The 25,700-nt window shown below is 39.7% G+C and overlaps 1 protein-coding gene across 2 annotated transcripts in view; it reads left to right on the top strand.

Moving 5' to 3' along the window:
• Positions 1-23,601, top strand: part of LOC148759256 (uncharacterized) — a 51,861-nt gene extending 28,260 nt beyond the window's left edge. The window contains exons 2-8 of one of the 2 annotated variants that reach the window (XM_088789334.1): positions 2,028-2,142; positions 2,298-2,471; positions 8,103-8,209; positions 9,534-9,671; positions 14,318-14,351; positions 16,842-16,914; positions 23,195-23,601. In XM_088789334.1, the coding sequence (XP_088645460.1) occupies positions 2,137-2,142; positions 2,298-2,471; positions 8,103-8,209; positions 9,534-9,671; positions 14,318-14,333 (441 nt within the window). In that variant the 5' untranslated portion in view covers positions 2,028-2,136 and the 3' untranslated portion in view covers positions 14,334-14,351; positions 16,842-16,914; positions 23,195-23,601. The remainder of the gene's footprint in view (positions 1-2,027; positions 2,143-2,297; positions 2,472-8,102; positions 8,210-9,533; positions 9,672-14,317; positions 14,352-16,841; positions 16,915-23,194) is intronic. The other variant, XM_088789335.1, reaches the window with a different exon arrangement.
• The last annotated feature ends 2,099 nt before the right edge of the window (positions 23,602-25,700 follow it).

The raw sequence follows: 25,700 nt of genomic DNA, 5'->3' as shown, positions 1-25,700 counted from the left end.
TATTTTTCTCAGCACTACTTAAAAACAGCAATGCATTATAAATTACTCACATAAGCAGTGCATCCATACCGTGAAATAATATACAACCATTGAAAGTGGTATAGATAATACATGTATGTTGACGTGCAAAGATATACTGGGATAGATCGGAAGGGAGAAAATAAATCGCTTTCATTATACACGCACACACACACACACACACACACACACAAACAGATTAGTATCTTATGTTAGCCGAAAACATGTGCAAATTGGGATAAAATTGATAGCTGAGCATTTGTATTATAAGTGAAATTTTTGTTTCCTTTTAAAAAAATCTGATTTCTACAATGAACATATATAGAAATTCAAGAAAAAGCTTATTATTAGTGAAATAATCTAGGGGGACATTTCATTGATTTCAGGAATACGAATCTTGCGCAGATGAAAATAATTTCTCACTTTTCTATTTTATTTCGTTTTTTACATTTTTAAAGACTGGTATTTTCGGGCAACTTTTAGCCCCTTCAGGAGTAAAGGGAACCTTTTTTCTTGCCTTTCGAGTTCATGCATATATATTTTTATATATGCTTATGTTTTGTATTACATATAGTTTGATTGCCTATAATATGTGCATGATTTTTCATTACTCTTTTTAGCTGTGTCCTTATGAAAATCAAAAATCAAAAATAGCAAATAAAAGTGATTATTACTATTGCAGAAGTATTGCTTTACTGTGTAAATTTTTTCCTTAAAATTATTGAACTCTCCATTTGTAGTTATCCATTATTTTCACCCATTTGTTCATCAACTATAACCTGAATACCTAGTATGTACCAGATGTAGTCTACTCAGGACCTTTTCAATCTGTCTCTCAGGCTCTTTTCACCCTTAAAATTTTTCTGTTGACCTGTATGAGCCAAATGAAAAATTTGACGTGGAAGCATTAGAAGCTAATCTCAATGGAACCTTTTGCTTCCTCCTTTCAAACAAAAGGATTTCTGCAGTTAGGACGTTGTAAAAGGTAACCAAACCGGCCACTTTGAAAGTGTACAAATACTAATAGTGATCAACGGAAACATCTGATTTTCATATAATCTATAAAACTAAATATTGAATAAAATGTGCCCTCCCTGTTCATTTGAATCCTGAGTTTCCTTTGGCTTCAAGTTTCTTGAAAATCAAAATAAGAATTACTTTTAAAAACTTGTCTTCTTTTGTTTTGTTATTTGAGTCCTCTTTCCCCACAGTGGTTTTAAGAACCAGCATTGATTTCAATGGGAAGTGCAGGACTAGAACTCAATAGGTCTTTTGTATGTACAATTATTTCCCTCCATTTAAGGTGCCATGGACGGCAGGGTGTCCACTCTTGTGTGTACCAAAAAGAAAGGTTTTAAGTGGCTGCCAATCATAGTTACAAGACATTCTGAATTATAAACTGTCTTCCAAAGTCAGAGGTGTTAAAATTGAGAAACTAGTATCTTAGAATCATTGCCATACAGTGTCCTTTCTAATCCTTAAAACATATCTGCAAGGTATTTAGAGTGATGTCATTTTGCTTAATCGACAGGTTGTCTTTGCGAAGCAGTAGTAATAGTAACCACTATAATCATATTATCTAACAATTATTCAGCTGTGTTTTGTGGTAGGAAGTGTGTAGGCAACTCTTTGCATAGATGTCAGTTGAGCATAGATGCACAGCAAAGTCCTGTGTCCTGTGAGGTGACTACTGTTTTTATGCCCATTTTGTTGCTGAGGAAATCGAGGCCCACAAAGGCGAAGGGATAGCTAACAAGTGACAGAGCTGAAGTGGGATCAAACCCATGTTGAGCTGAATCCCCGGGTCATGTCCTCTCTCACTCACATAGGCTGCTCTTTCATTCATGTGGTGAGTGACAAGAGCTAGTAAATACTGTCCTTGTGCAGAAGCAAACTCCACATTGGTTTAGAAGGCCTAGGAATAGCATCTCACGTTCACAGTTACGTGAGGAATTGCATGTTTGAGACAGTGCCCTGTAATGTCCTGAAAAGCCTTGTCACCCTCATAGGACCGCTCTGCATCTGGCCTGTGACTGTGGTCGCCTGGGAGTGGTGACTCTGTTAATAGAGAGGAAATGCAAGCTGAATCTCCAAGACAACGAGAAGCGGACTGCTCTGATGAAGGTACGTGGTAGCCAGCTATGTCAACACCAGACGGACTGAATGATTTAGAATGAAAATGAACTTGTCCCGATTACTTAGAACTAATTGGGGAAAGTTGTGGAATATCTACTTTGAATTCCCAGAATTGACCGTCTATTTCTGGGTATAATCCACAGGCCGTACAGGCCCAGGAAGAGGAGTGTGCGAGTTTCCTGCTGGAACACGGAGCTGATCCCAATATAAAGGACGAGTGTGGCTGCACCGCTTTGCACTACGCGGTCCTGCTTGGGAACACAGCCATTGCCGCAAAGCTGCTGCAACACCGGGCAGATATTGAAGCAACTGACAAGGTATCGATCAACAGGCGTATTTACCCAATATTTGCAATACACGTCTCTTTAGCCCCAAGCATTGTATTTCTAGTAGGTATGTATTGCATACTGTACATCAGGCCCTGTCACCACGGAAACAACTCCAAAGCCAAGTCAGGGAGGCTGGGAAATGGGGTGTCTAAGGACAGGGCCCAGCTATGCCTCCCAGCTCCCATTCCACCCCAGAAGGAAGCACTTGCTGTTCTGCGTGGAAGTGGGTGCCAGGCTCAGAGCCCACCAAGCACTGAAGTTCTGGGGGGAGGGAAGTGATGAGGGGGTGGCTTCTGTGCGGGCAGGGCCTTAGGACATGGGCGCTGCTGGGGATGGGTGGGAGGAGGAATGGAGACCTGGTACCCGGCAGGGGGAGCTGGCGGTGTGCATGTGGGGGAGGGGAAGCAGCAGGCCACAGGCCCCTGGCACCCCAGGACCCCGGGTTTCTGAAGACTGCGCAGGAGGGTCAGTCACGTCTGGGCATCCAGCAAGGACAGCTGCCTGTGCTCAGAACCCCTCTGCCAGCCACGGCCCCTCTCAGGGTCTCCACCTCGAGTGGGGCTCCTGCTCAGCCTCATGCCGGTCCTGGACGGGTTGTAGGTGTACAGAGGGAGGAGGTGATGGGGCCGCTTTCACGCGCTTTTGCTCCTGGACGTACATCACCTCTCGCCACTGCAACCCCGGCAGGAATGCTCTAGGTTGACACCGGTAGGGTCAGTTTTACTTGTTTGCAAGTCAGGCAGTTTCCTGAATGAAAACATTTTGAACTTAGTTGCCGAAGATTGCACTTTACATGCTGATACTTCTAAAGAAGTCGTAGAAGGCACACCTGTCTTTTATGTGCTTATGGCAAATATTTGTAAAAACACAGTTTGTCACAGGGAAAACTGTCTTTTTCCAATATTTTTTTTCTGTCTGAGTGTTTGACCAACTAATGGAAAACAATGCAGGAAAGCAAAATTCGCCTTGGCAATAGGCTTTCTCTTAAAACTAAAACTAACAGAAAAATTTCACAATTTCACGGAAATCTTCATGCTCTTCACATGTTCCTATGTTATAAAAAGGTGATTTATATGAAGGTGATTTAGCTCTCATGGGCCAAAGCTTAAGAGGGAAAAGGAGAGAGCACTCAGAGGAACGGTGCAGACCGACTTGGAAATTTGGCCAGGGAGGGGAAATACCAGAGAGGTTCTTAGTTATTTTTCCCATTAATTTCTATGTTTAGGCAAGGTGCTGTCCAGTTTTCGGGGATAGTAATCCTTAGTTGAGGAGAGAGAGTTAGTGAGAGGCAAGGTTGCCCGGATATAGATTCTAGGAGGACACTGAGGCCACAAGATTTCAGTGAATGGTGGCGAGTAAGTGGCAAACAGGAGGAAGGGACAGATAATTAACTGACATACAATCTTATTTTGGCGGAAAGAGCCACCTAGATTAAGACTCTAAACTCTGCCGTGCAATCTAGATGTCTTGATGGAGAATTATCAATAATGAAATCCAGTTGCATTTTGAGTGGATTAGTCTTTTTTCCACTCCAACCCAGGAAATGATGTGCAGTTTGGATAATTGACATGTCTCTTACACTTTTCTGTTATTTGTCCGAATCCTCAAATGACCGAGGGAATTGGCCACGTAGGCGAAAGAACAGACTGAAGTGATCGGTACTGCAGTAGATCTCAGCTAGAATTGTGCTGGCGAATCACAGTCACTTGAGGAACTGTACAAACACTTACAGGCCTGGGCTCTTCCCTGAAAGTTTTGACTGAGTAAATCTAATAAGTCCTGGATCTAATAAATTCAGACACAACTCTCGGTTCAAAATCACTAAACGGATAAGTGTAATGTATCACTTCACAGATTTCAAAAACGTAAGAAATCTCTAGAAGAGGTTCAGTTTGGGAGGGACACTTCCCTGAGCTCTCGTCTTTCCAACACTCTTGGCCTGACTTTGAACTGTCTTTAGCTGTGGGCTCAAGCAGTGAAAGGGAGTATCATTGGCGATATCTGCTGGCTTACAGAAGTACACCTGTTTCCTTTCAGTCGTTACTCATTCACTGGCGCTCAGAGAATCTTTAGAAATTTGCTGATGGGTAGTCTACTAATAAGTAGCATATCACCCTTTAAGAATTTAGCATCTTAGTTCATGCGCAAATCGTTTGCTCAATAAATGTTTATTACCAGCAGGGTTTTCCTGCAATAGTAGGAAATCGTGAACTTTCCTTTTAGTTGAGGCTGTGCGATAGACTGTCTCAGTATGTCTGTTAAGTTCCTAGAGCCCTGGCATAATCAGGATGGCAGGTTTAAACATCAAAACATCAAGAGCCTGAAGTTCGTACCAATATAGATGGGAACCGTTTCAAAAATTTAGTTTCAGTGGTTCTATGAGTAATTTTCCATTGGATTAACAATCTGTGAAAAATAAGTACAAATAGACTGTGGTTTGAATAAGTATTGGAAAAATTATTCAAGTGGGTAAAATGAGTCTAAATGACAGTTTTCGTTGCATGTCGGTGCCCAAGTTTTTGATAAAGCATACGAGTATGATACCAAAGAAAGGAATTCTTTTACATACAGATATGCACATTATACACAACCATTTGGAAACAGCAAATATAAAATCCCATGTCAGCTATAGACAAAATGTGTCCTCTGGGTATGTTTAGTTTCCTCCATATGTTGAGTCAATATTGACAATTTTGGAGACTCACACAGCAATCTGAATGTCAAGAATCTCTTACAGAATCAAACCTAGTCCCCCTTGAGCCTTGACTATGCTGCACCTCTTACGTGAGACATGTGTTCTCTCGTTCGCTACTGGCCTCCCCTGCGTTCTTCTCTTACTTGAGTCAACTACTTTGCCTCCGTTAGCACTGGAGGTTATGATTCCTGTCTTATAGTACACGAGGTCTGACAATTAAGTTCGCAAAATCATTCTAGAAAAAGTACTACATACCTCATTGCTGAATATCACTATGGTTACACTCGAAGTACTGTCCCTGGGAAGCTATGAAGCGACGCCAGCACCTAGTCAACCCTTCAAAGCAATTTTGGAACGTTTTGTCTGGATTGGCCATCAGAGCTGTCATCGTATTATCCTTGATAAACTGAGTGTCATCAAAATGTCTTCCTTTCAATATTTTCTTTAACTTTGGGTAAAGAGAGAAGGCATTGGGAGCCACATCAGGTGAGTAGGGTGGGTTTCTGATACAGTTATTTGTTTACCAGATAAAAACATTCTCACAGAAAATGCCCTGTGAGCTGGTGCATTGTCGTGATGGAAGAGCCATGAATTGTTGTCGATAAGTTCAGGTCGTTTTTGTTTAACTTTTTCACGCAGCCTTTCCACAGTTCCAAATCAAGAACTTGGTTAACTGTTTGTCCAATTGGTACAAATTCATAATGAATCATCCCTCCGATATCGAAAAAGGTTAGCGACATTGTTTTGACTCTAGGTTTGGACTGATGGAACTGTTTTGATTGTGGAGAATTTGCTGACTTCCGTTGTGCACTTTGACGCTCTGTTTCACGGTTTTATTGGTACACTCATGTTTGTTTCCTCACTAGTGATAACACGGCCCAAAACGTCGTCTTGACTCTCAAAAATGTCTTGGCAAATTTGACTCTCCTTTGCTTTTGTTCATCAGTGAGCTCCTTCGGGACCATTTTTGCACCCACCTTTCCTATGCGAAGATTTTCAGTTCAGATTGTCCTAACTGTTTCTCTATTGATGGTTTCTTGCTCTGCTCTGCTTCTCACAGTCAGTGATCGATTTTGGTGCACAATTCGATGAATTTTTGCAGTGTTTTCCTCAGTTCTGCTCGTTACTGGCGACGCTGATCTCTCTTTATCGGTGGTGCGTTTTCTCCCCTCAGAAAAACGTTTAACCCATTTGTACACTGCCGTTTTCTTCATGGCATTATTCCCATAAACTTGGACTACAATGTCCCTGATTTCACTTCCACTCTTGCCAAATTTAACAAGAAGTTTAATGTTTATGTGTTGCTCTAATGTGTGTAGCTCAGACATTCTCACGACAGCACACAAAAACACAACAATGATGAGCACCACTCAGCAAGACACCGCCACAGGTCGACACAAGCACATCTCTGAGACATCGGCATACCAAGGTTATGAAACCTTAGTGAACTGTTTGTACAGCGCTGCCAATGTAAATGCACGGTGGCAAATTCTCAAACTTAATTGTCAGAACTCTTATTTTGATAAACATTTCAAGATTTTCAAGACAGTCTATCTTGACTTATTATGTCTATTTATGTTAGTCTCTTTAGAACGATTGGATTTTTCAAGTTAGAGTTCCTAAGTTTTTTTGAAACCCTTTCTCTTTATATGTCCCATATATAATAATAGTCCTTTTACAATGTCTATATGTTTTATTAGTTTAATCGTAGTTATAGTTGGAGAGTTTATGCATATTGCAGATAGTTTTATATCTTTCTCCTTAAATTGTTCCTTAAAAATGCAAGTGATTTAGTCACTTTCATTATGCTAAAAATAATCTATATGAATCAGTACTAAAACGTTGATTGATAAGCTATGATAGTTTCATTTCTGATTTATATTTTTCCTAAAATATGAAATAATTTTAAGTAGCAACTGAAATGGAGCAGGAGGTAAAACACAGATTTTTTTTTCAAAAAGTAGGTATCCGTTAGCGTCCCACTATTATCATTATTACTGAGACGAAAATTCATATTGAGCTTTCCGACAGCTAAGTTAAAAATCTATCATCTTCCTATCGCAGAGAACTCCTGGGCCATTTAGTCATAAGCAATCAAAGTTCATTCGGAGCCTAAGTCTTTTTAACTTAAAGTCCATTCCCTTAGTGATCCTTTTGGAACAAGAGAGCCTGAACGTGACATCTGGGTCCTGAGAGCATTGATTCAAGAGAAGCAAGCGCATCTCTATAAGCTGGAGAAAACTTCACCTCTGTTGGAAAGCTCTCAAAACTGTCCCTGAAATTCTATCTTTTCTCAAACGTTTCTGTTTGCCACAGAAAAATATTGTCAAATCGGAATTAAGCAAAAGTGAAATATTTCTTTAGTAATAGGCATATAAATCACAGTTTTGTAATATTTCTCACACAGAGATAATCTTCCTGGAATCTTCCTACTGGGGCTCAGTACTTAACTTCTGGTAAAGTACATATTCTTTGGAATATAATTTAAAAAACACTACTCCAGAGATAAACATTTAAGTTATCGGTTCAATAAAAATACTGAACGCGCTTACTACTGTGTTTTAGAGTTTGTAGTTACAGAAATGAAATATAGCCCCTGCCCTCAAAGGCTCTCGGTTCAGACGGGGAAGAATAAAATAACTGCAGTTATACTACGATAGAGGCTTTGATAGGAGCAAAGATTCTTGGAATGTTGGGCCTGTCAGTGTTTGAAGGGAATGTTGTTCTGGGGAATGAGCTTGCAGTTCATCTGCTGGGGACGTAGAAGGAGGGTATTTTAAAGGGAAGGAGCAGCTGATCACAGCACAGGGGGCTGCTCTTTATTCCCTATTCTTAGTGTATGTTTAAGTTCAGAGGATTTTTTTGAGTTTTAAAATTCAGCTTAGAAATATGTAATTTCAATAAATTGCTTCTCTGTTTTACAGTCTGGTTGCACACCATTTATACGTGCTACACATACAAACAATGAGGAAATGGTGGAATTTTTAATAAAGAAAGATGCAAACATAAATGCAGGCGATCAGATACGAAGGTATAGTTGTTTCTTCTCTTTTTCTTAACCTTAGTATTATTCTAGAGTGGTAACAATCGCTCATGTCAGATTCAATCAATAAGAAGAGGATTAACTTATAATTATGTAGTGAAAAATACCAACACATCATCTGTTGGGTTGAAAAGCAATTATTCTGACTGGGCAAGAGGAAGAAGAGTATCCTGCAGGATTCATATTCATATTTATTTATATTATTCACTGATGTTATTTGTCAAGGAGTTTTTGTTCGTATGATCTTATGTTAGCTAATGGGTGTTCATGTTAACTTTACTGGTTTTGTATAGTAAGGGCTCTAACTTTTAGTTTATGATACAACGTTGGACTTAGTCTCTCTGACAGTTTTTTTAACCTCTACTTTGCGTACAATTTTCCTGAAACGTTGCACATTAAACACAAATAGGAGTTGATTTTGTCTTTTGGATGACTCTGCTTTAAACCGTTTTCTTGGGAGAATACTGATGTCACTGGAATTTCCCGATGTGACTATGAATGACCACTACCAGACATTCATCAGTTTTTTTCTTTTTTTATTTCTAGTCTATTTTGATGTTTTCATTTTTTTGGTTGAGTAGAAGGGAGAAAGACAACTTTCACCGAATAAACATTTTATTTAATGAACACAAGTCATAGGTGTGTAATGAAGAAAAAAGAAATGGGATTTCAAGTCACACAAGACGGGGTTTAACGCCTGTCTTTCCTATGTGTCACGTGCGTGACCTTGGGAACATTACTGATCATCGTTAAATATGTTTCCTGATATGAAACAAGGATAATATTATATCCTTCAAGTGTGTTTGTGTGTCAGATGATCTAGGATTTACTACAGCGCCCAGCACATGCTTATCAGCATCATTAAGCACAATTCTGAGTGTTATTACTAGAATTATCATTAATATTATTCTGTCAAGCCTGCCAGGTAGCTTTAACTTACCTGACTTCTAGCTGACTTGGAAGTACCAAATATCAGACTAAGGAAGAAACAGGAAACTCTTCATTGAAATCTTCACCCACTTCAGATAAGTGACCTCAGCATAGTTGCTTGTCTAATAAAGGACTTGAACTTAGCAACTTCTGTGCAGTATCCAGCTGGGGCAGAGGTTTTTGTTTGTTTTCTTTTTCTTTTTCTTTTTTCTGTGTCCCTTCATTTTAGCCTTAGACATAATTTACAAACATGATCACAAAAGAATGTAAATGGTCCATTCTACCCAGACAAGCAGTGTACTGAGCGTGGTAAAGTCTACCCAATTAGCTGTTTACATAACTTAAAGTTCCTAAGGGTGAAATTATCTCTCTGTTATTTTAGAACGGCCCTCATGTTTGCTGCAAGGGATAACTTCCCAAACATAGTCACGCGTCTGCTTCAGCAAGGCGCTGATGTCTCTGCTACAGATTTCTTTGGGCGGACCGCAAAAGATTTCGCTCGTTTACAAAATTCGAAGATGTAAGTGTTTACATTAAAATGCTAGTTATCAGGAAAAGGGGCTTTAGAACAAGTTAAGTGTCACTTCCTGTGTAACAGGTGAGATGTCACAGTTTGGTTCAGGCAGTTGGGGAACGGCAGAGAGTGACTGGATGTCCTCAGCCAGAAACCAAACGAAAGGTCAGACGAGTTACAAGTAGCACACGGCACAGATTCCTTATTCCAGAACTTTGAAGACCTTTCTCCCAGGGTTCCCAACATTCTCCATTTCATTCCAAGTACAACCCGTGTGCATTGGGTACAAATAATGTCCTTTCTCTGATTTTCCAGCTAGTTGTTTGGGGTTGTGAAAGGTTCAGCATTGCAGGAAATCCTGTATTTTCCGGAGGCCATCTGCTATACTCTCCCCCTTGAATGTTTCTAGAAGCCAAAGGGTTTCCTAAGTCTAAGGGAGACCATTGTCTTTCACAAGGCAGATGGAGAGGGAAAGAAGGTCGTTCTGATATCTCTTGTTTCCATCGATTCTGTTGCTGCACGGTTGCTATAGAAATGAGTCCTGTACTCACGACTGACCTTTGCTCCCAGGTTTCCTTGCTGATCCGGAGTCCTCTGGGTCCGAGGTTTTCCACACTTGGACTTCAAACTTCCAACATTCCTTAGTTTCCACCCTCCTACTTGTGTGCTCAGCCCCTATTCCAAAGCACCAGCACCCTGGCCCAGCAGCTGGGCCTCCCAGCTTTAGCCACACACAGCCTTCCCCCGACACTGGAAAGCTATGTGGGGCCCGCATGTCAGCCCAGACCTTCACGATGAGTTACCCTTTGAGCGTCTTGTTGTGTCCTCTGCTAGCACATGTTAGTTGGCACCATTCTGAGCTGTCAGAGAGGGTCAAATAACGTGCAGGAAAAGATCAGACTTTCCTTTCTCCTCTGTTACCAGATCTGTACTCCGAGGCCACTTGGTATCCCCCAGAGCCCCTTCCCTTAGGTCCCCGTAGGTCCCGTATCGCCCTTCCCAGAGTAGTAGGCACTAAGTTTCCTGAGATCCCTTAGTTAAGGTGGGGCCCTTAACTAACCTAGATCTGTTTTCCAAATAATGAAAATCTCCCAAGTGACTTGAATCTCCCTCAGGTTTCAAAATGGTTTCAATTGTGCTTCACAGGGAAGCCAGTCAACAGAAAGCCCTGAATCTGAATCTAAAGTAGGTTATTTAACAGTAGAATGGCTGAGCCCACCCATGACTCATCAGTATGCATGTGTATCAGGAGGGTCATATCTTCCAAGTCAATGGGGATGCTCAACAGGGAGGTTGAGCATCGTTCTAATAAGACCTGCGGGTTCAGCGTTTGAGGAGGTGGAGAAGGGACCGTAGCAGTCCAAGCCAGGTTTCACTCTGTTAGTTCTCTGCCTCTGGTGTGAGTAGCTACGGGAATAGTGGACTGTTATGTCATCTATTTAATGAGGTAATGTATTTCTAAATACACTTAGGTACAAATTATGTAATAGCTGAGAGGTCCTGAATTACAAACCAGAAAGGAAGAGTAGCTAATAACTAAAACTGAAAACATTTTCTGAAAACTGCAACATTTGAATGTTAGAACCTATGAAAAACACACACTGGGGTTTATTTGGGAATCCAATATAGTTCCAAAACTAAAGCTCAAGAAAACTCATTCCGTTGCCTTACTATTTCTCTGAGCCTCTTTTTGGTTCATTATTTCATTGAATCCTCTAAGATCCTGGTAAAATAAGGCAGTGGATGCTTGTTTTATAGAGGAGGACTTTGAGCCAGAGAGAAGCACTTTATCCGATAACTGAATAGCTGTGGATCATAGATCTAGGACTTCTCAGTTTAAGACCCTTGCCCTTATGTCAAGCTAACTCCAGTAAATTGAACATTAATGCCCTCAATTCATGACTGGTTCACCTTACTTTCTTTGTCTTCTTTAATCACACGCTTAATGAAAAGTTTGTAGAACGTACAAATTTGAAGCACATGGGATGATTAAAGTTTTATATTAGCTCTGATATTACCTGAAATGCTCTAAGAATTTCATGTCTTTGATAAATGTTTTTCATATCAGTATTAAGACAGTAATATCATCACCTTTTTTATACATAGCGTCCAACAACAGATTACTGATTATGAGAAAGCAGTGAAATCTAAAGTGTTTTCTGAAAATAGCACACTAGGTAAGACTTCTGATAGTGAATTTTCCTGGTGGTCCTACCATAGATAAAGTTAGAGTAAAATATTTTTGCTAATGAAAGAAATGTAAGAAAAAGAATGTGTAAACTGCATCTGTATGTTTTTCTTTCTTACTTAATTTTTGTAATAGTCCATCATTCAGCATTATTATAAAATTATAAAATTTTATTGTAAGTAATTAAAATCTGAGACAGCGTTGTGTGAAAAAAGTTTATTTATTTTATCATGATCCCTAAAATCCCATATGATTTTTGTGTAAATAAGAAAGAAGATTTTTTCAGTTAGTATGCTGTGTTTCCCTCTATAATTACCTTGTAATGAATTGGACTTGTTATAAAAATGGAATCTTTTCTTTCTTTAACGTTTACTGCAAATGGATTACATCTAGCAAATGAGTACTTGTTATTACTCAGTGCTTGGTCTCACTAAAAATGTAATGAAAACTAGGAACTCAACAATATCCTCCCGGTCCTATAAACAAATTGCAAATAAGAACTACAAAACTAGCCAGTGTGCAGCATCCCAGAAACATTTTTTTTAAAGCTCTCTACTCATAGTATACAAGTCAGAAAAGCAACGCCTTTTGAGAAGCATAGTTTTTTCCACGGAGCTATACCAACAAAGTCAGTATTTTCACCTTCGTTGCTCATAAGTCAAAACGGAATGAGACATGTTGACTTCATTAGAAGACGATCTTTCCCTGTGTTTGTCGGGTAATTGTCATGACAGTGTAAGTTCTCTACAACAGGATGCCCTGTTGCCATCAGTCAAAGTGATAAGGATATTGTTGACATACTCCCTGTGCTGTGCGCTACATCCCTGTGGCTGCGATATTTTATACCTGGAAGTTTGTGCTTCGTGTTCACCTTCTTTGTCATCCATCCCCTCCACTCCCTCTCCCCTGGTATCCATCAGGTTGTTCTTCGTAGCTGAGGGTCTCTCTTGTGTGTTTGTTCGTTTTTGTAGTTTTAGATTCCACATATAAGAGAGATCACACGGTATTTATCTTTGTCTCATTTCACTTAACATAATACCCTCTGGGAACATCCATGTTGTTACAAATGGAAAGGTTTGCTTCTTTTTTTGTGGATGAGTATTACTTTATATAAATGTACACACACACACACACACACACACACACACACACACACACATCGTCTTTATCCATTCACGTATGGAAGGACACCTGTGTTGCTTCCATATCTTTGCTATTGCAAATCATCTTGCAGTAAAGATAGGGGTGCACACTTCCTTTCAAATTCATGGTTTTCTTTTCTGTGGATAAATACCCAGAGGTGGAATTGCTGGATCTCATGGCAGTTATTTTTTCAATTTTTTTGAGGAATCTTTGTACAGTTATCCACAGTGCCTGTACCAATTTACAATCCCACAAACAGTGCACAAAAATTTCTTTTCTCTGTTTCCTCGCCAACATTTGTTATTTCCTGTCAACTTGAACATAGCCATCTGACAGCTATGAGGTCCTATGTCACTGTGTTTTGCTTTGCGTTTCTTTGATGGTTAGTCAGGTTGAGCTCTGTGTTTCTTTAATTAGGGTGAAAACTGAGAGACTCGCAGTGGACCCCCCACCCCCCAAAACATTTACAGGTGGAGTACGTCACATGCTCATTCCTACAACACTTAGTGGTAAACCAGTCACTGTGATTAGCTTAGTACAATCATTTTCTTTCTGGAGCTGAGCAGAGGCCACCTTCTCTGTGTAGTGGGACAGTACATATCCACACAGAGTCGTGGTTCTTCAGCGAGAATGAAGACTAAGGAATGGCCAGTGGGCAGGGAGCCAGCAGTGGTGACTGCATTGGGTCCAGGCAGACTCTCTACCGTGGAAGGAAACGGTAGCAGAGGGTGTACTGATAACACTGGAATCACAGAGTCTTTTATATTATCTTGCAATTGGAGATACAACAGAAAGAGTCTGTTTCCTGTGTTGTGCCCACCGACCCAGCTTCCTAATGAGAGGGTGTTTCATCCCAAAGTAAACACTCTTGGCTGAAGAGATGGAAGCGTTGTACTGCGTAACAGCAAAATAAGTGTACATTGCTGTAACTGCGTGTCATGATGGAATGAGGAAAATCATGCAATTTCCTTTTCACATTGTCAGTTTATGATACTGATTCTACCGATGATACCATTTTCTCTCAGTCTGATGGGTGTTGGTTAGTTTTATAATCATTGAAAACGGGACTTGACTTGTCGGTATGAAATTTTGATACACGCCGATTATTTTTGATTTGATTTGATTTTACTCACATATATGTTATGTATATGTAAGAGAAGTAAAAATTCATAATATGTTAATTTCCTACCAATAGTATCATTAATATGCACTCTACTATAGTCTCCAAAAATCTGTTTTATCACAGTATCAATCTGCTAAGTTAAAGTTCTGCATTTTTCTATTGTGGATTTAAATGTATTTTAATTCTTTTCTTTAATAGTGGACGAGTGTTCTAAGAAAGATCCCGCAAGCAGGTAAGATTTTATGGATTTCTAAAAATGGCGTGTTCACTAAGGGACTGCAGAGAACCGAACAGTTATTGAGTGTCCTGCTCTGGGCCAGGCCCTGTCTTATCTACTTACCAGTTGTTAGCTCATTTGTCATCACAATAGCTTTGCAAAGTAGCTGTGCTGTTCAGGCTTCTTTTTATTAATTAGACATTGTGATTCCGGGAGGTTGATTAATTGACCCATGGTTCCCCAGTTAGCGAGTGGCTGACCTGTGCTGTGACCTTAGCCTGAGTGGCTCCCAAAGCCATTCTCCTGTCCCTCAGCCTGTCCTGAGAAGTTCCTGGGCAGCTCTGGAGTCAGGATTCAGATGCAGGTCAGAGGAGCTCAGAGAGTCCAATTTAGTTATATGTTAACGCTGATTTAGAGTTTTTCCTAAGAAACCCGGTTAGTCCAAGCATTTGTCTTCATATAGTGGACAGTGTTAGCAGTAATGAGAACCTGGTTTTCAGCATCAGAATTTAGCAAGAAGTGAGCTAGCTGTGGCCACAGAACTACCGGCTTTACATGAGCAAGACCTGGTCAGTCAGGTGGTTTGGGGTGTAATGCCATCTACCCTTCTGGAGATGAATTACTTTTCCATAAGTGAAAAATACCTATGTGTAGGCCATGTTGGGTTAATGAAATTCAGCATCAAATTAGACGATATTTTTAATTGATATCTCAACTGACACACTTCCCAGTCTGGGTTTCCCTTCAGGGTGGTTCCTTTACCTGGTTCTATCAAGTTGTTTTCCTTTTTTCTCTAAAGTCTTTCTTCTTCTTCCATGACTTTTCTTGATTTTTTACTTTCTTTTCGGCTTTTTTTTTGGAGTTTCTCTTGTGTTATTTTTTCCATTTCTGCAAGCTAAGTCGTCCATTATTTGGTAGAAGCAAAAACATCTAGAATTTCAGGGGTTTAAGGAAGCTTAGGAGTTAATTATTTAAAACACCCTCTAGTAATTGATGCTGTGATTAACGTTTTGGTCAAGTGGTTGTTCACATGGAGGGTTTGTAACTCAAAGAGATTAAAGTGACTTATTTGAGTCTAAGTGAGTGATGGAAATGAGCTTTAAGTTCAGATTCCTAAGCCCATACATTTCCTACTTTACCATCCTGTTGGTGATTGTTTTGCTAATAGAAAGGTCTAATGAACACACTGGAAGCTGATCAGAATGGAATTAGCAGGAGAAGCCAAGTTTCAAGAAACCAGTGGTTCGCAATAGAAAAACGGGTTTTAGAGCAGAGATCACAGATCCGATCAGGCCAAAGGGTTCAGAAGAGTGGGCTTGGTGACAAGTTAACACAAATCAAAATAAGATTGACACAGGATGTTGGCAGTTGTGTAGAAAAGTAGATAAAAATAAGGCTTCCAAGGGTGTACTGCTCACGTTGCTGCTTTTTCATTTGGGGAAACTAGAAAATTCAAAGTTTCTATCTGAAATATTAAAATAATTTGGGCCACTGCAAAGGTTCTCTTTAGAGCAAGTAGGAATGTGGTACCACCTACCTGCACCCCAGCTTACAGAGGGGCCTTAGATCCTTTCCAGCCCTAGGTTACTGGAGAGGTTGCAGAACTACAGAGATCTGTGGCCCAAGGCAGGTGTCTCGTCCCCTCCACCGCTTTTCCCAACTCCCTCATGTCCTTCCCATGTGCATGGAGGGTTGGGCAGAGAAAGGACTGACTGTCAGATCAGTGATGGAGATGGGGAGTTGGTAACATGCCTGCATTGGGAGTGGATGACCGAGACTCGGTTTAGCTTGCTTCCCAGGAGCAGGGAAATAGTGGGTCGTTTGAGGCCGTCCTTGTTTCAGGAGTCTGCGCCTTCATAGGCTGCAGATTTCAAGGTTGCAGGTTGCCAGGGAGCCCTGAGGATGAGAGAGCTGGGAGTGGGAAGGCTAACAACATACACATTTGTTCTTTGACTTTTGTGCTTGTAACTTGCAAACATTTCAGGGAACTCACTCTATTGTTTTAGGGTGAAAGGAAAGAATGGGGTCGTCTTAGTCAGTGCTTTCCATGTTAAAGAACCAAGACTGCCATTTCTGAGTGACACAGATGAGTCTCTGAAGCGGGGCAGACACTGGAGAAGTGCCAGCGTATCTTTCCACCACGATTTAGGTTATCAGATTCCTCGCAGTTCAGGTTACAAAAGTTATGTCAGCCATTAATTGGATTTTCAGTGCAGCCTTCAGGACTTCTGGTGAACACAAAGCAATCTCAGGCTTTGCCAATTCATTCGCTGTGACTGTTTGCTGTGGAAACTTAGAGTGTGTATCTTCACACTCTTTCATAGGTTGGGAGAGTTGGAGGCAGAAATAGAGCACGGAAAACTGTTTTCAAACAGGCCAAATTTTAATTATATCAAGGCCCTTCATTTGATATGCAGATAGCTGAGCTACCACACTGTTTTTGTTGTTGTTGCTTTTGTAAAGGAAGGAACTCACTTATTTTTCTTGTGTATCTTTACCCCACAGTTTTCCCTACAAACATGACATTGATGGTTCACGGTCTACATCACAGGATAAAGACTTCAATGTTGATCCCAAGGTAAAGTGCACCTGTGTGAAATTAAGTTCCTTACTCTGCATTTGGTTTTGTGTAGTACTTTCTCTTACAGTTTAGTATGGGTCCACCTATCATTGTTTTATGTTTGTATTAGAAATTGGTGGAGTAAACCAGTTTATAAGATAGGACCAGTTGAGGTGTTTTTTGTTTGTTTGTTTGTTTGTTTGTTTGTTTGTTTAAACCCTTCTAAGTACTGAAGATGGGGACGAAAAACCAGAATGGGCTGGGAAATACACTGTGATAGGACAATTATATTGGGAGGTTTCTCACAGCAGAGGAGATATGATATCTGATGAAAGGGAAAGATTCTTAATGGGACACTTATTTACACCAGCGTGACTTTTATACACTTGCCTAAATGAAATCTTTAATGGATCCAGTTACTTATTGTAATAGTCCTGAAATCTTTCTGAAGCCTTGCAGTTTTAAAACTGCATAGCATATCTTATATAGGTTTCTTTTTTTACACTTTTTATTTTGGTATCATATAGTTGTGAGGAGGAGATGTTTTCTTGTTTCTTTCTTGTTACTTAGTTCTTCAGTTACATTCATTTAACATTTGATATTATTTTATATGAGTTGCACGTGTGCTGGGTCCATCATTTAGATTAAAATAATAGTGGAAATTGCGGAAAGTAGAACTGAATTTCTTTATCTCAAAACCCATATTAAAAGGGATTCCACTGTATGCTAAATCATTGCATTATGAATATATTTAAATGTCTTCATCTGATGGAAAAGTACATGTTCTGCCTAAAATGATGATTCTAGAAGCAGTGATTCTTAATAACCGTATGGTAAAATGTCAGATTTCAGAAATCTTTTCTTGTTGTTTTTAATTTCTTTTATTTCCGTTTCTGTTGACATTCAGTATTATGTTAGCTTCAGGTGTACACCGTAGAGGTCAGTCATTTATATACCTTACAAAGTGATCCCCTATCAGTGTGGTCCCCTGGGCCCCATATGTAGTTATTACAATATTATTGACTAGACTATGTTTGCAGTACTTCTCAGCCTCATGACTTTTTGTAACTGCCTATTTGGAATCTTAATCCTTTTAACTTTTCCACCCAGCCCCCCAAAAGCCCTCACAGCGGGCCGTGATCAGTTTGTTGTCTGTATTCATGAATTTTTTCTCTTTTCTTTGTTCATTTATTGTGTTTTAGATTCCACAAATAAGTGAAATCATGTGGTATTTGTCTTTCTCTGTGTGACTTATGTGACTTAGAATAATACCAGCTAGGTCTACCCATGTTGTTGCCAGTGGTAAGATTTCAAATCTTTTTAAGTGTCCAAGTCATATTTTAGTGTATAAGACGCTCGACAGTTAAGTCCGCGAACTCATCCTTGAATAAATGCTGCGTGCTTCATTGATGAATATCACTATTGTCACCTTCAAAGCCATGCACTTAAGCCAGTGCCTAGTTCACCCTTCGAAGCAATTCTAGAACTCTTTCTGGAATGGCCATCAGAGCTGTTGTCATATTAGCCTTGATGTAATGAATGTCATGAAAATGTCTACCTTTCAATATTCTCTTTGTCTTTGGGTAAAGAAAGAAATCACTAGGGGCCAGATCAGGTGAGTAGGGAGGGTATTGCAAAGCATTTATTTGTTTACTGGCTAAAAATTCCCTTAGACACAGTATCGTGTCAGATGGTGCATTGTTGTCATGCAAGAGCCATGACTCGTTCTCAAAAAATTCAGGTCGTTTTTATCTAACTGTTCCAGGCAGCCTTTTCTGCACTTCCAGACAATAAACTTGGTTCACTGTTTGTCCAGTTGTACAGATTCATAATGAATAATCCCTCTGATATCAAAAAAGGTTAGCAACTTGTTTAGACTGTTGATTTGGGCTAACGGAAATTTTGGTCGTGGTGCATTGGCTGACATCCAATGTGCACTTTGACGCTTTGTTTCAGGGTTGTGTTGGTACACCCATGTTTCATCATCAGTGACAACATGGCCCAAGACATCGTCTTGCCTCCCAAAAGGTGTTGGCAAACTTCACTCTCCTTTGCTTTTGTTCATTGGTGAGCTACTTTGGGAATATTTTTGCACACACCTTTCTCGTGCCAAGATTTTCAGTTCAGATTTTCCTAACTGTGTCTGTATCGATGTTTAGTTTGGTACAGAAGTAAAAAGTCACAATCAGCCCACGATTCTCACGCACAATTCAATGAATTTTTGCAATGTTTGCATCAGTTCTGCTTGTTACTGGCCACCCTGACCTGTCTTCATCATGGCGCATTCTGTCCCCTCAGTAAAACGTTTAATCCATTCGGACAGTCTTTTTCTTCATGGCATTATTCCCATGAACTTGGACTAAAATGTCCCAGATTTCACTTCAACTCTTGCCACGTTTAACAAGAAATTTAATATGTGTTCATTGTTCTAATTCAACCTCAGACATTGTCGTGACAGCACACAAAATCACGCAGCAACAAAGATGAACACCACTCAGCAAGATACCACCCCATCGACACAACTGGAGCTGTGAGACACTGATATACCAAGGTTATGAAACCTTATTGAGCTGTTTGTACAGTGCTGCCTATGTAAGAGCTAGGTGGGAAGTTCACAAACTTGCTTGTGAGACTGCGTATAGGTACCACTCTTCTTTATCCAATATTTCTCAATGGACACTTAGCTTACTTCTGTATCTTGATTAGTGCTAATAATGCTCAACAAGCCTATGACATCAAGTATCTTCTCGAATTAATGTTTTGGATTTCTTTGGATAAATACCTGGATGCAGGAATGCTGGGTCTCGTGGTAGCTCTAGTTTTCAATTTTTGAGGGACCTCCGTATTGTTTTCCATTGCAGCTGCACTGATTTGCAGTCTCACCAACAGCACACGAGGGATCCCTTTTCTTCACCTCTTCACCAAACACTTGTCTGTTGATGTATTGATGATGGCTATTCTGACTGTGTGAAGTGATAGCTCATTGCGTTTTCAATTTGCATTGCTCTCATGATAAGTATCATTGAACATCTTTTCATTACGTCTCTTGGCCACCAGTGTGACTTCTTTGGAGAAAAGTCCACTCAGGTTTTCTTCCCATTTTTTAATTCATTGTTGTGTTTTTGGTGTTACGTTTTTTGAGTTCCTTATGTATTTTGGATATTAACCTTTTATTAGATGTATTATTTGCAAATATCTTCTATTCATTTGGTTGTGTTTTCATTTTGTTGAAGGTTTCCTTTGCTGTGCAAAACTTTTAAATTTGATGTCGTATATATATGGATCTTGTTTTCTTATCCATTCAGCCACCTCATGTCTTTATTGGAGCATTTAATCATTTACATTTGAGTTTTTTGAAGACAAACACAGCAGAAATAAATGAGAATTTTGTACAGGTTCTCGTTAATTAAAATTTCTGATTATGTAAATGAGGTTCTTAATCTCTATTCGTTGAATGAGAAAATAAATTTAAGCTGCAATTCTCTAAAAGAAAAAGTACATAAATTATTATTTCAGTAGAACTGATATTTAAAGAATTTTAACTATATGAGTCCTTTTGTCTGAAATGTGCAGCATAAGGTAATCCACACCAACAGAAGGCAGATTAGTAGTTCTTGGGGCTGGTGGTGGCGGGAATGGGGAGTGACTGTTTAATTGGAATGGGGTTCTTTTTTGGTGTCATGAAATGTTTCGGAACTAGAGATGATCGTTGTACACAATTGTGAATGTACAAAACTCTCCTCAATTTTTCCCTTTAAAATGGTCGATTTTATGTTTTGTGTACTGTGACCTCACTGAACAAAGAATACTATCACAGCACTAATCAGTCAATGACATTAAGATCATGGTACATATTTAAAAACAATCAAATGGCTCATTTAAAACGTGTCTTCTGCTCTTGCCTTCCTCACTTAACAATATGTCTGGATGTTGCTCTCCAAGGGGCTTCTTTGTTCTTTGCAGTGGCTGCAGAGAATTCCACTGCGCAGAAGTCACATGACTTGTTTATTGGGTCCCCTATGGATGGACAGCCAGCTGATTTGCCATCAGCACTGATGCGGGGCACCTCTCCGGGCTCCAGTCTGCAGCGTGCTCCAGGGGAGGATCAGACTGAGCCGGGCTGCGAGGGCGCACAGACTTCAGCAGCCCCTGCTCTCTGTTCTCTGTGTGCCTAGCACTGGGCTTCACTTCAGGCCTTGTTCGGGAAGCGGGGACAAAAGGGAGGACCGAAACAGAGGACATCGTGACATGGGAGCTGGGTGCGGAGAAAACGGGTTGAGCAGAATGTGGTCTCTGGCTTGGGAGCCAGGCGGCCTGGGCTTGCGCCCACACTGGACCATTTCCCAGCTGTGAGACGATGGGCAGCTGACCTAGCTTTGGGGGCTAGAGATTCTGAGTGATCTTTTCATAATAATATCTGTGGACACATTAGTGGACACATATGCACACATCAAAGGATGAAATCACAATTCATGATATTTTTCTAATATAAAATACTCGTTATTGTAAAGTCAACATTTATCAGGAAGAAAACATTATCACCAGAGTATACAACATTCTCTCTGAGATGATTTTTTTTACTTTTTAAATCCTCTTCGGCAATTGGTTCATTTCATATTATTCTTAAGAAACTTTATTAATTTTGGTGTCCATAGTTGTTAAAGGTAAGTTGAAAATTCTTTCGTGTCTCAAACTCAGACATCCTGGTCACTTGATTTCTTAGTCCCTTTCTTCTTTCAGTCCTGCATGACAATCGTTGATGTATTTGAAGACTTTTAAATCTTCAACTTGGATAATCCTCATTTTATTACTGTCCTTACACTAGATTTTCCCTGCAGTATTTAACTACCATGTTATATGCAGTAGATAGGTCATTAGACTTCTATTGTACTGTTTGTTCTCAGGGAAATAAGGAAACCATGTGAATTTTAAAACGGGGTTTTGCATATCTTTCATACATATAGCAGTGCTTCAAAATGACTTGTGATTCTGTAATCACATAAGAATTTCTCTTCTACTATTTTAATCTTATCTTTTATAAATAATTTTTAAATAGTTGTCTTCTAGTAGCATCATGAATTGGTGATTGACAATTTTTTTCATTAAATTTAAAATGTTTATTATGATAATAACCCAGAAATAAGAAGTTACATATATCCATAAAAGGTATTTTATATTTTAGGTTTTGAAATATGTAATTGGAGAATTGAATCCCACGTTTCTATACGTCTGCTCTTGTTTTATTTTTAAAGTTTCACAAGATCTGTGTAGGCTTTACATTATTGAATGATATCAGCTGAGTATGTTTGATAAACATCTATCTCCTTAAATCATACACTTTTTCTGAGTAAAGTCATCTATTTCTACTTAAATGTATCTATGCAGATTTTCCTTCTAAGTCCCCTGGGTGGCTCAAATTTGATATGTCGCAAAGTGAACTCATGCCCCGAAACTTCCTTTTTTCCTGACTGTCTCAAGTCTACTCCGTCATCTGTTTTCCCCAACGTAGCAAATAGCACCATTGAAATACCGAAGCAAGAAAAATCCTGGACCCCAGCTCTCCCTGGAATCACCACATCCAGTGACTCACCAACTTTCATATTTTCTACGTGCCTGCCATTTTTTAGAAATTACTACCGTGATTCACTTTCTCACATTTAATTTTGAAGTACTCTTTTGTAGCATTGCATCCCTTATGTTCCCGTTTAAATTGCAGCTAGACTCACTGTCCTAAAATATATTTCCAATGATGCAGCAACTCTGCTTGATGAATGGCTGTCCATGACATGAGGGTAAAATTCATGTGCTACCTGACACTTGCCTTCTTTGGCTTGGTTCTGATCTTGCAGTTTTATCTCTCCATCCCATTCTCAGTGGTTCCGGTTTACCTCTTCCTTTGGTACCCTCCCTTCCTATATTGACTCATACCTCATGTTTTGTTCCTGCTGCCCTTTCTAGAATCCCTTCTCTCGCCTTCCCTCTGTACTTAGCATAACTTTCAAGGTGCAGCCCAGCTTTGCAGCACCTCCTGAGCTGCACTTACTCTACTTTATTCAGTTCAAGTGTCCAAACAGCCAGCGATACTTTTCTAACGGTTCTCATGTACCTCTAACCAGACTAGAATTAGGACAACTTCTGGGATTTATATTTTCAGCTTCTCTGGGGTTAGCGCCTATGATTTGATGAATACGGTTAATGTTTGTGGTCTTGAAAACTGATGGAATGAGTGAGTTAATGAGCAAGTAAATGAATATGCTGTGTTATTAAGTTGGGTTTTTGTTTTGTTTTGTGTTTATAGGACAAACCAACAAAACCGGCAATCAGAAAAAAAGAAAATGGTATGGATATTATTGAAAGTGCTCCACAAGAGCACACCAAAAACGATAATTTGACTCACGTTGATGGAGTTCACCAAAATAATAGAAGTGGTATTTCAATGACTACCTATGAATTTTTAATAGCTTCAATGTTGGTAGAAAAAAATATAGCCTGTGTAGTTCCAAATGTGATATTCATTTCTATTAAGTACTTTTGTTTTTGCTAAGTTTCTTCAAATGTATCACAACTACTACCAACATTTCTTCTTACAAATATATCAACCCTCTGTAATTCTTCTCTACTATGGCTTTTATCTGATATTCAAGAATGGAGATAGACTTGAATGTGTATTTAAAATGCATAGTAATAAATATTCACATTAATGTTTCTGTGACTGCATTTTATAGTCCACATGTCAGCATTAGGATTAGGAGAAGAAGAAGATGTAAAATCACCCGGGGATTCTGAGGTACTATCTTTCATTATTATTTTTATTACCGTTATTACTTAAATATCAGCATTCAGTGATGTGGACACATAGGAGGTAGGCTTTGACTGTACTTTCTCACCTCTGCATTTCCCCATACAAATTGTTTTCTCATGGTTTAACCTATTATTAATACAAGCGCTATGTGCTGAATATAGTAAGACTGCCTAGCACAATTCTGCTAACTGCAAGTTTCCCTGAAAGAAGGCAGCGTAGTACAATACAAAACACTGAAGCCTTCAAGGTCATAAGGAATCAGTTTGGGTTCTGAAGTTAACTTTCCCCGAAACTCAAGAATTGTTCCAAACCAGAGCTGAGCGCTGGTTTAATGTGCACGTAGATCAGTATTGTGTCTGTGAAAGCATTTACTCGCTCCTTCCACGCAGTCTTGTTCAGTTAAAAGAGCAGGCATTGGGTAACTTTCTGTCAACCAACTTGTGGTAATATAAGTACAAAGTAATGATGAGCAAATCTGAGGTGAAAACTGTGAAAAGAGATAGGAAGGGAGTGATTTTGATATATGCGTCTGCTGCCTAACGATACAAGCAGTTTATTTGAAGTCTGGGAACGTGTTAGCATCCTGGATTGGTCACCTACTAACTATGGGATCTTGGAAAACTTTTTAACCTGCCCATGTCGGTGATCTGATTCATAACGATGGTAGTCACACCTACCTTTCAGGTATGTGTAATGAACAGATGTGATAGCAAAATTGCAAACACTTTGTGAACTGTAAAGGGTGCTGTGGAAATATAAGACACAGTGATCACAGTGGCTTGTAGTGACTTATTAATATCGGGACACTTTCCGTAACCTGAAGGCCAAGGAGTGGCAGTGGTGACAAGAACAGAACGGGAAAGTTAAAAGGGACATGTGGATTTCTAATTTGGGGGTGTTAAGGTTCAGGAGACGGTGACTGGCCGTGTCCCAAAGGTCTGTAGTGGTTTGGGGCGTGAGGCCTTCTTGAAGCAAATGTCTGTTATTGGATACCAACCGTGTGCCGGGCAGTTTGGCACTGAGTGTAGAAGTTGAGGGGGTTAAGCTGTCGTGGTAGGTCCAGAAAAACAAGTACACAACGCAATCTTCCCATAAAGAAAATGGAGACTGTTAGGTAGAGAATAAGGGGGGAGGGGGGTACAGTAGGAATGGGAGTGGGAGTTGAATTTAAGTGGTCAGAAAAGTCCTCTCTGAGTGTGACAAAGCTGCCAAGTGAAGCATGAAAAGTAGCCAGTCGTGTGAAGGTCTAGAAGCAAAACCTGCTGGACAGAGACAACAGTGGATCGCACTGCTCGTCATTTACTCCGATGTCTGAGAAAGGCCAGGAAGCAGGCAGTGTGGTAACCATCATGAAACCATCTTTATATCTGTTGTTTTGTGTAGAAGAGAAATACAATGTGCATGATTAGTGCCTGGCCTATTTTAGATGGTTACTAAACATATATTCTTATTTTTTCCCCTAATGGAAACTTAAACTGTAATATTTCTGAAGAGCTCATAACTACGTAAAAGTTTTGGCTATTATTTAAAGATAGTTTAAAGGAATATTTTTCTGACTTCCTTGCCATTTCATTCAACCACTTTTCCTATCAAAACATTTTATCAAATAATAGTTTGCTTTTTCCAAGCCCTTGTTTACCAAAATGAAGTAAGTTCAAAATAGTTCTGTTTATCCGCAACGTGATGTACACCAACGTTTCTTATCATGTCAACCATCTTATTTTGCACTAAAGCAGTTCTGTCAGTTGAAATATTTAAAACTTGGATTAAGTGCACTTCTTAACGTTTTTGTGCACATACTTATTTTCAAAGTGTCCTACCATGCTGGTGGGAATGCAAAGTAGATTTCGGGGTTTGAAGTTAGTTCCTTGGTGAAGTGAGCGTAGACAGCAGTGTTGTGTCTGTGAGAGCCTTTGCTCTGGTTCCATGTGCACTTTAGAGTCAGACAGGAGCCAAATGAAGACGAAAGAGGAGGCCGGTCTAGACATCGTCTTCTTTTAGA

Source organism: Rhinolophus sinicus, chromosome 1 (assembly GCF_057876585.1).
Source record: "Rhinolophus sinicus isolate RSI-liver-muscle chromosome 1, RSI-T2T, whole genome shotgun sequence".
In the NCBI taxonomy this organism is placed as follows: Eukaryota; Metazoa; Chordata; class Mammalia; order Chiroptera; family Rhinolophidae; genus Rhinolophus; species Rhinolophus sinicus.
This window is presented reverse-complemented; position numbering and strand designations above follow the sequence as displayed.